We start from the raw sequence: 13303 nt of genomic DNA on the forward strand, positions 1-13303 counted from the left end.
CGTTATTGATCAAATGATGTGAAAATGACCCATAATATTTTATTTAGGGTTCATAATTGATATGGATATTACATAATATTAACTCACGTTGGTTCTGACTTCATTGTGTGTAAAAACTAATCGGTTTCGCAAGCCAAATTCACTGCATTTAGGTAGTGATGCGTCGAGCGAAGTGCATTTCCACTAGCTTTCCTTGTACCTTGTACCTACCGATGAATACCTTCTTCAGTACGTGGGACCACAGAGGTGTATTCTGGAGAAGCAGCGCAAAGAGGTGGCAGGAGCCGCTCGAGCTGATGATGGGAGCTAGATAGGAAAGCTCGATTTTTCTTCACCGGGGAGCTGGGCTAAGGGTTATGGGGAGGGTGGGGGTCCCGCCCTGCCCGCTCCTCCCTCCGATGTTGCCCAGCTTTCTGGGGCAAGCAAAAGACAGCAACAAAGCGAGTGCACAGAGCAGGAGGTCTAGATCCAAAGCGGTGCGCAGCGGATGATGACGGGAGGTGCGGAACGCGACCAGACGAAACGTAGACGGAACTGCACGTGCTGAGCAACCAATTGACGCCACTCACAAAGCCTATGGAAAACTTGAACAGTCTGAAAACTCTGGATGTTGAGTGGACTCGGCGACCACCTTTGGTGGGAAAGTAGCTGATCTGGTTCTTTGATATGAATAACATAAAGTTGCTTTTGTACTGTTTGGTCTGAGCTACTTCTGTTTGCTTTTTTCATCTGGATCTTAAATACATGGCACGGGAACAGTAAAGTCATGAACCGGGATACAGCGGTGCAAGGATCTGGGGGGAATGCCGTCCAGACCCTGATGAATCGAGGGGGAGCCACGCCGTGCCCCGCTGCAGGATTCCAGGCTGCCGGTTCAAGAGAAGAACCGGTACCAAGCTCGAACGAAGAAGGAGTCCAACCCGCAGTCAACCCGGATCATTTGGACAAGCAGAACGGAGCGGTTCCGGGTGAAAAACGGATGTTCTCCAGCGTACTGTCCGGGATCAGAGACAGTCATGCACAGAACCACTCGGAACCTCCGCCGACGAACCCTGTGTTAGTCCCACCGCAGCAGGTAGAGAGGGAAGATGCTTTTGACACAGCATGATGGGGAAAGATGCAGATTTAGTATAAAATGCAATCAAGATCAACAAAACAAAAACTTCCGAGATGTCAGAAGGGCAAGGAGGATTTGGCTTTTCAAATGATTTCAAATAGGCAGCAAAGCAAGTTCACGTGCAGAAATAATAGAAAAGGGTTTGCGTGGGTAATGCGACGAAATTGAAATGATTACAAATGCAATCTGGTGACACAGACAGTAATTTAACATAGGTATTATTATTATTTCATGTAATTTAGTGAATATATATATATTAATGTATGTGTGTGTGTGTGTGTGTGTGTGTGTGTGTGTGTGTAAAATTCGGTTTTGTTAGTGGCTATGTGTAGGCTCGACACCTGAGAGAGTGTGGCGCTCCAAAAGTGTGCCGATATTCATCATTCCGTGGGCTGTCCGAATTGATATGTCATCGTCCCTAATTACAACGTGACGCTGGGAAAATTCCGATGCTGCCCTTAGTGACGGAGAAAAAGGGCAAACTGCGCTTCCCTCTTCTAAATAAAATCTACCATTTAGTCACATTATGGTCGCGGTGGATCAAATTCATGACAGATGAATGAATTTTTATGTATAAAGGTGTTTTGACAGGTTTATTGTAAATGTTGGAAGGTAAAACGCGTGCAAACTCAACCAATTATGCAAAATGACCGAGTATTGTTTTGCTGTGATGTTCACTGTCCACAGTTAATTACGGCCTCCTGGTGATTGTACACTGGAAAAAAAAAAGTATTTCATTTTCGATTGCGCATGATTACAATGTGGTAAACTGACGTCATGTCCACCTCTTCATCGAAATCGATCAAATAATATAGGTTAGTGTAACACATTTTAATCACGTGCACCCAGTGTACATGTTCGAATTAAATAAATTCAAAGTTTCTATCTTTCTATCTATCTATGCATACGACATTTTTCAAATGTAATGAGTTGAAAAATGATACGACAACATCAAGCGATTTTCAGGTATGGATAATCCATCTTATTATTACTCTATGACAAATGTAGTTTGCTTTTAGTAAAAGGAGCTTCTAGTTGTTGCACTGGCCGTCCAAAAAGGATGCACTGTTTTAACTCTCCAGTGAGTTCTCATTCAATTCAAGAGTTTCTCCGTGAAAAACGTCAACCCCGCCGCAAAAGACGCATTTTGAATATGTTTTGTTTTTGTTTTCCGCCCCAGGGTCCCACCGGTCATCGGACTACCTCATTCTCTGTCTTGGACATTCTGGACCCCAACAAGTTCACGAGCAGTCGGCGAGTCCAGCTCCAGCCGCGCCGCCTGCACTCGGAAGAGCCCAATGTCGTTGAGCAAGGCGCACGAGACATCCGGAAAGGCTCCGCTGCAGGGGAATGCCAAGCGGGCCTGCAGGAGCCCGATCCTGCAACCTACGGCGTACACGAATACCAAAGCAGTAAGTCCGCTTTGACGCTTATTAACTTACAAAAATCGAATGTTTTAGATATCAAACTATATCCATTTCATTATTTTACATTGGAAAAAAATGGGTTTCATTGTGCGATCATTATTTCATATCAGTTTCAAATTTCATTCAATCATTATCTAACTACGACCTTTAAACGATCTTTCTTGCACTATACGCTGGTGTAATTGTATTTTTTTACTTTTCTCTGGTTTAAATGTTTATGAGCCGTTTTCCCTTTGTTTTTAAATGCTTGTAATCACGTACAACGCATTTATATATATATATTTTTTAAAGTTTATAAGCTGTTTTTCCCCCCTTTGTTTTTTTTTTTTTTTTTTTTTAAAGCACATGAAGTGCGCTATATAATTTTGCTTTGCAATACAAAAAAAACGGATACAGCTATTGTTTTCCTTGTCCCTGTAATATTCTAATTTAAATTCTACCGAAATATTGAAATTACTTTACCAAATACGTCACTGATATCAATTTCAGTTAATACTATATAGAATTACAGACGCCGTTCTGGTTTTCGGAACAATCAGAATGCGTTATATGTATAAAGGCACATACAAAATAAACAAAAATGGAATTATATTTTCTTGTATGGCTACCATAAAATAATTCCTCGACATTTTGAACCGTTTGTCTATCGCCGAGTCTTCATTATTAGCGCCATTGTCTTTACTGGAAATGAGAATAGAATTAACCCACAGCTGTTATCCCGTATCGAATTATTTTCAGCCGCACCGCCTGACATGAAGGCTGTATGTTTTATTGACTGCTATTAATTTGAACGTGTATGTCAAAAACTTTCATGCAAATTGGATGAATACACAGGCTATGATTTTCATGTTACCTCACTTTTATAATGACATATTTGGACATCGCTTTTGACGTCCAAGTCTTTCTAGTGAAATGACGTCAGTCAACTGGCGAGCAGTTCAGGGTGTGCAGGGTGTAACATAGCACGCCCGCGACCAATGTGAGGATAAGCGCTACAGAAAATGGATGGATATATATCATTTTATTTGTTTGCAGAAGGCTGGACAGTTGCAAAATTACAGTTTAGCGTTGTCTGGTCAATTTCGGGTGTGAGGCCTATTACAAGTTGCAAAATACCGCGACGGGAGCAACTGACATTTCTTTTAAACGTTTTCAATGTGTAACTCCAATGATTAAATATCAGTATGACCGCCGTTTGCACCGCCGCTGTACAATGAGGAGCGTTGGTGTTTCAATCTGTGGCCGATGTCGTGTCGTTCCGTCGTCGAGGCAGACAGGCAGGCAGTGTGGCCTTAGAGCAGGATTTCAAACAGCTCTGGGGCATTATGAAGGCCTCATGTACTGAAGTCCACATCACTGCGGTCGATACTTGACAAAGATAAACGGTTCAAAATGTGCGCGCGCGCTGGGTGTGTGTAGTTAGGTTGGAGACGGATTTTACTTCAATCTGAATCAATACAGTGGAAATGGTAAGGCCCAAATCATGTATATATATATATATATATATATATATATATATATATCCATCCATTTTCTGAGCCGCTTATCCACATATATACACACACACACACATATTTCAATGACTTAGAAGCTATGCACTACACACAGAGTGCAATATTATATATATATATATATATATATATATATATATATATATGCATTATTTTGATTACACAAAAAATGAAAACCCAAAATACTAGAAACTAGACCATTATGTAACAGTTAAGAAAAAAAATGAAAATGATTTTTAATGTAGCAATAAGGCAGTAATTTTCTCTCTGAAAAGTATTTTCCCAAGTGTTGAATGACTGTATAATGTGTGCGCACTGAAATGAATGAACTTTTCTACCATATTCTCATTTATTAAGATGTACTTGTAAGTACGGTAACTGAGAACAGATTCTCATTTGCAACGGCAACCTTGCTGGAGAATAAAACAAAGCAAAATTAAAGCAAATACAAACAAATACAATAAAAACAAGTAGCTACACATACAACAAACTGTATAATATTTACATTGTAAATTACATTACATATAGCGTATGATGAGTAAAAGTTTCATAAGGATAAGAACAGGTGCAGAGATCATGCCACTTTTCAAACAATGATATTGGGATGAATGAGGTGCATTTCTACAAATATACACTCAGAATTACTCCAGAAAATAGATTTATAAAACAGTAAATGCACAATTTTGCGTGCAGTGGTGGAACTGGATTGCATTACAGTGCAGATGTGTTTATTACATTTATAGCTCCATGGTAGGGCAAAATGCAACACCTCTAAGAATGATGGAGTAGTGTGCCATGGGTCACATCAATCAATATTGTACTTTGAAAACATATGGATATTTTTTTTTCTTTCTCAAAAATAAATCAATAAATCAAACCGTCGCCAGCACCATCAGAGGTCCCGATGGATGGGTTAAAAGCAGAGACCACATTTTGTTGTATATATAGCACATTATATATATGACATGGCGTGAGGTTTTGTCAGTACCCTTGAAGGAAAATTTGATGGTACCAGTGTCAAGTACAGTACAATGGCAATATTTGTGCAATAGATAATGTAATTGTATAATGTATATGCTCCCTTTGATGCTACATTAACTCCAAAGATGTGAATTTAGAACAATTAAATGCAAAAATAATAGTATACACGGCATGAATTATAAAAATATACTAAACCAAATAAAGGATTATAACTAAATATTTAGTATTCGGTTGCCTTCAATTTGTTTTTATGATTAGCCACTCTCTGTATGCCAAATTTGTCTAGATGATATGAGCAGATAATATACAGTATACAAGTTGGAAGGGATGCAATATGACAGATACATCTGTACTTAAGGGACTGATGAACTTTCATATAGTATTGTGAAAATAATATAAATAATAATTGTGGAAAAAGATGGATTATGTGACGCTGTTTCAGTAAAATTAGGTTAAGGATCCAGTCACAATTTGAGAGAAGTGATATCCATTTACCAAATGGAAAATAAAATATTATGCAACTAAAACTAGGGGCGGCACGGTGGATGATTGGTTAGAGCGTCAGCCTCACAGTTCTGAGGACCCGGGTTCAATCCCCGGCCCCGCCTGTGTGGAGTTTGCATGTTCTCCCCGTGCCTGCGTGGGTTTTCTCCGGGCACTCCGGTTTCCTCCCACATCCCAAAAAACATGCATTAATTAGAGACTCTAAATTGCCCGTAGGCATGACTGTGAGTGCGAATGGTTGTTTGTTACTATGTGCCCTGCAATTGGCTGGCAACCAGTTCAGGGTGTACCCCGCCTCCTGCCCGATGACAGCTGGGATAGGCTCCAGCACGCCCGCAACCCTAGTGAGGAGAAGCGGCCCTAGTGAGGAGAAGTGGCTAAAATAGTTGGGGCATAGTACAGTAAACAGTACAACAATAGTCAAGAAAGAAGGATGGAAAAAGTGACCCTAAAAATGCTCAAGTGAAGCAGTGAAAACAAAATGAACTTAATAACATAAATACTCTTGTAGTGTTATATTTGCGATTTTTTTACATTCTTTACCAGGCAGAAGGTAGTTACACATTTAGGTTTAATGTAACAATGAATGTTAACTTCTGCCAAGGTTTTCAGCAGGGGATATCAAAAGTTTGGCATGTGAATTGTTTGCAGCCTACCGTCCAGTTTTTTTTTTTTTTTTTTGTAACTCATGGCTTTTACTATCCATCAATCCATCCATTTTCAACACCACTTATCCTGGTTAGGGTCGCGGGCTGCTGGAGCCTATCCCAGCTGACATCGGGCAAAAGGCAGACTACACCCTGAACTGGTCACCAGTCAGTTGTAGGGCACATATAGACACGGACAACCATTCGCACCGTCACTGAGTGGGAACTGAACCCATGCTCCCTGCACCAAAGTCAGGCGAGTGTACCACTACACCATCAGTGTCCTGGCTTATACTAAAAATAGCATTTAACACAGTCTGCAATGCTATTGTGACACGGCACCATGAAACGTGTCGGTGTTGAAAAAGTGGGGGGGCTGGACACCCATATCTTCCATGGGTGCAACACCCCTAACAACAACTTTGGCTACTATTAATACTGTAATAATAATAAATTGTTTTTATTCGTATTGAGGAGTGGTTCTCAAACTTTTTACACCAAGTACCACATCAAAATAAATTAGCTCTCCAAGTACTACCATAGTGCCCATCGATAAAATAAAATAGCGCAGTAAGGCCCAAGTGTTAATTATAAACGAGTTGTTTCTAAAAAGTATATTTAATATTATTGTAAGTCACAGTAATATTGTGCAGTTTGAACATTAGCACTGTGCTTGAATATACAGGTACTAAAATAAAAAACTGCTACTTAAATAATTAAATGGTATTGCACATATAGGTTAAATTAACAGTCTACCAAAATATATGTTTTAAAAACAAGCAGTTCCTAAATATTAAATGGAAATGTTTAGAGGTCAAAAGTTAAATACAACTGAACTGTACTTGGGAAGTGATTATTTTATGTACCACTAGAGGACGCCTCCATATCACACTATGAGAATTACTGGTATAGAGCTCAGGCATGCAAACACCAAAGGCATGAAAAAGGTGACCAAAAAAACCATTGTAGGGGGGATCTGGGGGGATCCCCGGGGCTCCCGCAGAGAATGTTTTTGATATAAACATAAATTAAGCAATCTGGAAGACTCTGAAGAGTACAGTAAGGCAAAAAAAAATGCAGAAAAACATTAAATTGCCCGTAGGTGTGAATGTGAGTGCAAATGCTTGTTTGTTTATGTGTGGGTTAGGGTTTCCTAATTAACACAAGATGTACTAGCAAATCAACTCTTGTTGCTGATGTTACGCGGTTCCGCTGGGACCACAACCAGGGCCACGACCCGCAGAACCTCAGTGCGAAAATACAAATGACCAGTGCAACAAATACAACACTGGCTGATCTGATGAGCAAAAATGTTGCTTAAACGTAAGAGTAGCAATAGAGGATGCCCGCTCCAGAGGTGGGTGGAGTAGCCAAATATTGTACTCAAGTAAGAGTACAGTTACCTGACAATAATGTGACTCAAGTAAAAAGGAGTCCTCCAAAAAAATATATACTTCAGTAAGAGTAAAAAGTAGACAGTAAAATGATTACTCAAGTAAATAGTGAGTAACTGCTGATTTAAACACAGCATCAACATCAATAAAATAAAAAATAATTACAAAATAAAATATGAATTCTGATGTTGCTGTGTGTGGGCGTGTGTGTATGCACAGTCAAAACTACAAAAAAAAATCTGCAATTTAATGCAAGGTGTTTTCGCAAGTTATAAGTGGGCTGACATATCCATGTTTGGGCAGACAGTGCCAGACAAATACTACAATACATGAAAGCTGTTGTTTTTGTTCATCTAAATGTAAACACGACGAGTTGCGCGCCGTTGTCTTCATGGTAACGACGACCTTCCCAACATGGGCGCCACGTAGGCACGACAATCAGCCAGGCTGGCTTATCTAGTTTTAATACCTATGCTAGGAAAGCCCAAAAGAAGACATTGTGTGAGGTCATGTGACTTTTTTGTGTTGTTTGATTGGTGAACTAGACCGGACTTGTCTAGTTCAAAACATCACTAGTACTTAAACTGGATTGGAGCAAACAGCGCCAAGGCGGAAGTCTAAATCGTAGTCTCGCTCACGAAATAGTTGATAAATAACCAATAGTTGATAAATTAAAGTAGCGACCGACATTTAAATCATCAGCAGAAGCGGCGAACGTGTTCTTTCTGGTCTCGTCAACTCCTGTGATTTATCCAAAGCCGGACTCGAGCGCACAGGCGGAACCTCAAGCCGATGCGCCAGCATATTAGTCCGCCACGGAGTAATATTCAAAAATTACATCTGTGTGGATGGTGGATGTGTGGAATGGATCTAGCTGCCAGCGTTTAAGGAGTACGAACCAGTCTATGACGTCAGCGACGGCAACCCCCCCTTCAGAAAAACTCATCGGCTCTGTACGATTCATGGAAATGGCCTATTTTGAGTTCAAAATGGCGAATTTCGCCGAAAGGCGACCGATTTGCATGTATGAGAGCTCTTCTACCTTGAGTTGGGTGTTCACCATGTGGTTAGGTCGGTGTGAGCGTCTTGCTCCTTGCAAATATTTTCATTTTCTATTTGTATGTTTGACTGTTTGTCCCATTCAATAAATGGCTGAAAGTGCAACAGCAACTAAGTTTTTCACTTCCCTCAAGTGGCAGAGTATCTGAAGCTTGCTCGTTACTCAAAATTTAGCTCACAACACGAAGCAAAAAACAAACAAACAAATAAACAAAAAAAATGTCAAAGTGGCCCTTGCATTTTAAATTTTTCTGTATGTGGTCCTCAGAGAAAAAAGTATGGGCACCCACCAGTGTTACTGCAGGGTTTTACTAGAACTAGTAGACATTACAACAGCTTCTTCCCTCTTGCAATCAACTTCTTAAACAGCTAACCTACAATTCCATTACAACAAGCTGGCAATTTTTTGACTTGAGTTCGTTGTCACATTTCTGTGGGGCCAATTATGTATTACTCGTGCACTCGCTGTAGTTGTCTCGCCATGCTGCACTATTTGCATATACTGGCCACTCATGCCAGAGTAGCATCTGCTCCATTTGGACACTGATTGAGGAGTATCCGTAACATTTGCACAACCATTGTCCCAGATTATCGCAGTACTCGTCACTTTAAACCGCATACACTCCTTGAAGTCTCAGCGCCCTTTGCACAATGGTCATTGCACCGGACTATTGCGATATTAGTCATTCGAACTGCTCTAAGTGCTAGAGGACTCTGCATCTTTTTGCACATTTGTTTTTTTGTCAATGTCTTTATGTCTCCAAAGTGTTCTGTAAATTGACTGTCTGTTGTACTAGAGCGGCTCCAACTACCGGAGACAAATTCCTTGTGTGTTTTGGACATACTTGGCAAATAAAGATGATTCTGATTCTGATTCTGATTTACACTCTGCAGATATGTTTTTCAGGTGATCCGTGTTCCATTAGGTGATTTAACCAGTGGTTGATGTTGGTGGTGTCTTTAAATTTACCACGATAGTTTTTTTGCTGGAGGAAAGATCCACAAGTGTAGGTTGGGTATGTTTGTCTGGGAGGTCAGCTAAGGTCATTTTACATTAACTTTACCCCAGAACTAGGAATTTTGTCAGGAACCTGGCATTTTCAAACAACAAGACCAATCCCAAAAATTAAGTTCCTTGTAATTTTTCATGCCGGAATGAATATTCTGATAGAGGGATATGAAATAAGAGATGGCCAAGGAACCTTTTCCTTAAGGGTGGGGTGTGCAAGCTAAATAATATTTCTGATTGGATGACTACACTTTTCGATTATACTTAGGGTTGGGCATTCAGTATCGTGAATCGATTAGAACCGAGACTAACGTTCCAATCCTCCTGGAAGTGTTCACATTTTAAAATTTTGGTTCAGTTTTGATGCCTACTTGGCCAACCACCAATGAAGAACCAGCAGCGTGTGTGCGAAAAGGCCCGCAGCGTGGGTTGAAAGTACTGCACAACTTTGTTCAAATAACCAGTTGGTTTTAAGACCAGTTGGCTTAGTGCAACATGCAATAAAATCAAATTGTGCATGACTAATATTGTTAAACACCTTCTGATACTATGTGCAGAATAAACAGGAGTCTTTGGGTGCATCTCATTTCTATAATTGGGAATTCCTAGGTCTGCCTCACAGTTCTGGGATCTTGGGTTCAAATCCCGGCCGCGCCTGTGTGGTGTTTGCATTTTCTCCCTGTGCCTGGGTGGGTTTTCTCCGGGCACTCCGGTTTCCTCCCACATCTCAAAAACATGCATGGTAGGTAGATTGGAAACTCTAAATTGCCCATAGGTATGAATGTGAGCGCAAACAATTGTTTGTTTATATGTGCCCTGCAATTGGCTGGCGACCGGTTCAGGGTTTACCCTGCCTCTCGCCCAAAGATAGCTGGGACAGGCTCCAGCAGTCCGCGACCCTAGTGAGGATGAGCGGTGAAGAAAATGGATGGATGGATAGATGGATGGAATTCCTGGGTCCCAGCGCCTCTGTTTACATGCAAGCTCCTCCCACCAGAAATTCCATCGAGGAGCGAGGATATTCACAGAGGAATGATGTAGGAGGACGTAGGAATGTTTGGGTGAAATAAGACAAGCGTTCCTCGACGACTTCACTTCACGGAAACGACTCCTAAAGATGACGTCATGTCATTGGCGTGACAATGAACCCTCTGTGTGGCTAAATTATTACTAACCCCACAAATGTCCAATTTATGCTTTATGTATTAAGCAGGATTAAATTAATGTCAAATATATTCCACACTGTTACTCTTTATAAGTTTGCAGCTGCAAAGACGATCGTGATTGGGTGCACATTACAACTACATTTGAGAAAATATTCACACTCTCTTATCTCGTTGCAAATCTTGTTTCAAATCATATGCGCAATCTCAAATGTCAACAAAAATTTGTGCAATTTCAACGATATGAATCAATGTTTTCATTTACAGTTGGAATTTACAGATCACAGTAGATCTATAAACGATATGTACCTTTTATAAAATAACTTATTTAAATTTTGTTTATTTATATACATGTCCACATCCATTCGGAAATCTTGAAAGCCTCAACTGACTCATCCCACTTTACAAACTAAAGTGGGAACGTTTCAGAATGTAAGTACACTTATCTCAGTGCCTTGTAAATGTACGTATACAGGCAGATTGACAGAGTGAAATTCCAAAAAATGAACACAAAAGAAATATTAGCTATAATATAAAAGGACATACTGTACATATCAACAGTAAGTGCAAAATAGAAACTTAAATTAGCTGTTTATTAAACCCAGCAGCTTGCCATAAAAAGCTGAAAACACAAACAATGAATCTATCTGAGGTTAGCATTAGTAAAAACAAACAATTAGCAACATCTCTCCAACTATTACCATGCATGAAATTACTTTGTAGCCTACATCTCCCTAAAGAAGTGACTTTCAGCATTTCCCTGTCAGGGATGTCCGCCACAGAGAGTCACTCACATGATTTGTTTGTCTTATGTAACCCAACCATTTTTATCCGGACTTAATCCCATGTCCCAATTAACGTCACAAATTGGTACACACACAAAAGATTGGTAAAATCTGAATTGCTCTTTTCAGGAGGGGCTCACTCTGAAGTGGGCAGCAAAACCCTCACAAAGGGCATTTGTCGGTGTTAAGGGAAAACTGTTAAAATCAGGATTAAAAATGCAGTTGACAGTGGAAAATAAAATAAGTAATTTTTATTATCATATGTATTACATTGAATCCAAAAACAGTGTAGAACCAACAGAATTTTTTTTTCTTTATGTGCCCAATGCACAAACCTTAGAAATATGTGGTTGGTTAGGCGTGTAGTAAAAATGAGTCAGTGTAATTGTCGATTTAGCATTAAACACTGCCCCAAATACAACAGACACTCAGCAAAATATGTGTATTCAAACTAAACTAATCAAGGGACGACAAAAACTTCATGGGCTTTTAAGACACTTGAGATGTTCCTTAATATGCCGGCGTGATAGCAACCCCCAGGTCACGTTCATTGTTTTGAGGAGCGTGCAGCTAGGAACGTTGCATTTAACAGACTTGAAATGCACCCTTTGTCTTTGCCGTGCTAGCTCCGACTCTGACCCACAACGTAGCACTGCGATGAAGTCAGAATCAGAAGCGATCCTGTTCAAGTATTACTAACAAAGTGTGGCTGCTGCAATACTGGAAGGATTATCAGAGATGGACAGCAAATGTACTCGAGGTAAATACCATACATAAATAATGTAACATTGTTTTGTCATGCTATTGTTATCTAAGTGTTAAGTTAATTCTGGGGTCCCTTGAAAGACTCACCAAGTCATTGTTAAGCCTATAATTACTTACCCTGTTAGCTAATTAGCTGCAAAGTTAGCTGATAGCTTACTGCTAACAGTGTAATCTTGTGGCTCCAAGTCAGAATTTTTTGGTCAAATGTATCCTACAAAAATTATGTTCATCTTGTTACTGGTTTTTGTTTTTGTGTTTTTTGCGCCTTTCAGACAGTCACGCCGTTCCTGTTGTTGTACAAGCTATTGCTATTAGCATCAGTGTATCAGCCAAGCCAAAAAACAGTTAAATGAGCTCACAGACATGGAGTTAATTGTGCATGCAACAAAATAACAGTATTGTTAGTGTAGATTATATGATTTAACCTCACACTGTGCCATTGTATTTAGTGTGTGTTCCATGTAATGTTACAGAGACAGTCACATGTGCCCAGCAGGACACAAATGAGTCAACCCCGCAATATGAAAAGCGATGCCTGGAGCAGCATAATTAATCCACACCCGTCTTCTGGATGACCTGGCAGAAGCGAAAAGGCGAAAATTTGGGATTCCAACAGAGGGATTTACAGCAGATTTTAGACTGGATACTATTATGTATCTGAGCCAGAAGTTAGAAATCTTCATTTGTGCACGTTTGTATTGTGTAATAAACACAGTAATGTCAACAAAATGAGTTTGTATTGTTTACTCCTGCATTCCACAGTGGCAGGAATTGTACTTTAATGAAAAGATGCATTATGTGCCATTAATCTAGAGCTGCTAAACTGGGTGGAACTAACCTTTATGTTAAGTGGTAAAGGGGTTGTTTCACATGTTCCATGAATGTAAACAGTCATATCGGATATGTATTATATGTCGTCCTTGTTTAGGATTTTAATATTC

The 13303-nt window shown here is 39.9% G+C and overlaps 1 protein-coding gene across 1 annotated transcript in view; it reads left to right on the forward strand.

Moving 5' to 3' along the window:
• The first annotated feature begins 220 nt into the window (after positions 1 to 220).
• nkx1.2lb (NK1 transcription factor related 2-like,b) overlaps positions 221 to 13303 on the forward strand; it is a 38722-nt gene continuing 25639 nt past the window's right edge. Inside the window, exons 1-2 of the mRNA XM_061788442.1 lie at positions 221 to 1075; positions 2298 to 2529. Of these exons, the coding sequence (XP_061644426.1) occupies positions 767 to 1075; positions 2298 to 2529 (541 nt within the window). The 5' untranslated portion in view covers positions 221 to 766. The remainder of the gene's footprint in view (positions 1076 to 2297; positions 2530 to 13303) is intronic.

The sequence above is a fragment of the Phyllopteryx taeniolatus genome, chromosome 10 (genome assembly GCF_024500385.1).
Source record: "Phyllopteryx taeniolatus isolate TA_2022b chromosome 10, UOR_Ptae_1.2, whole genome shotgun sequence".
NCBI classification, from domain to species: domain Eukaryota; kingdom Metazoa; phylum Chordata; class Actinopteri; order Syngnathiformes; family Syngnathidae; genus Phyllopteryx; species Phyllopteryx taeniolatus.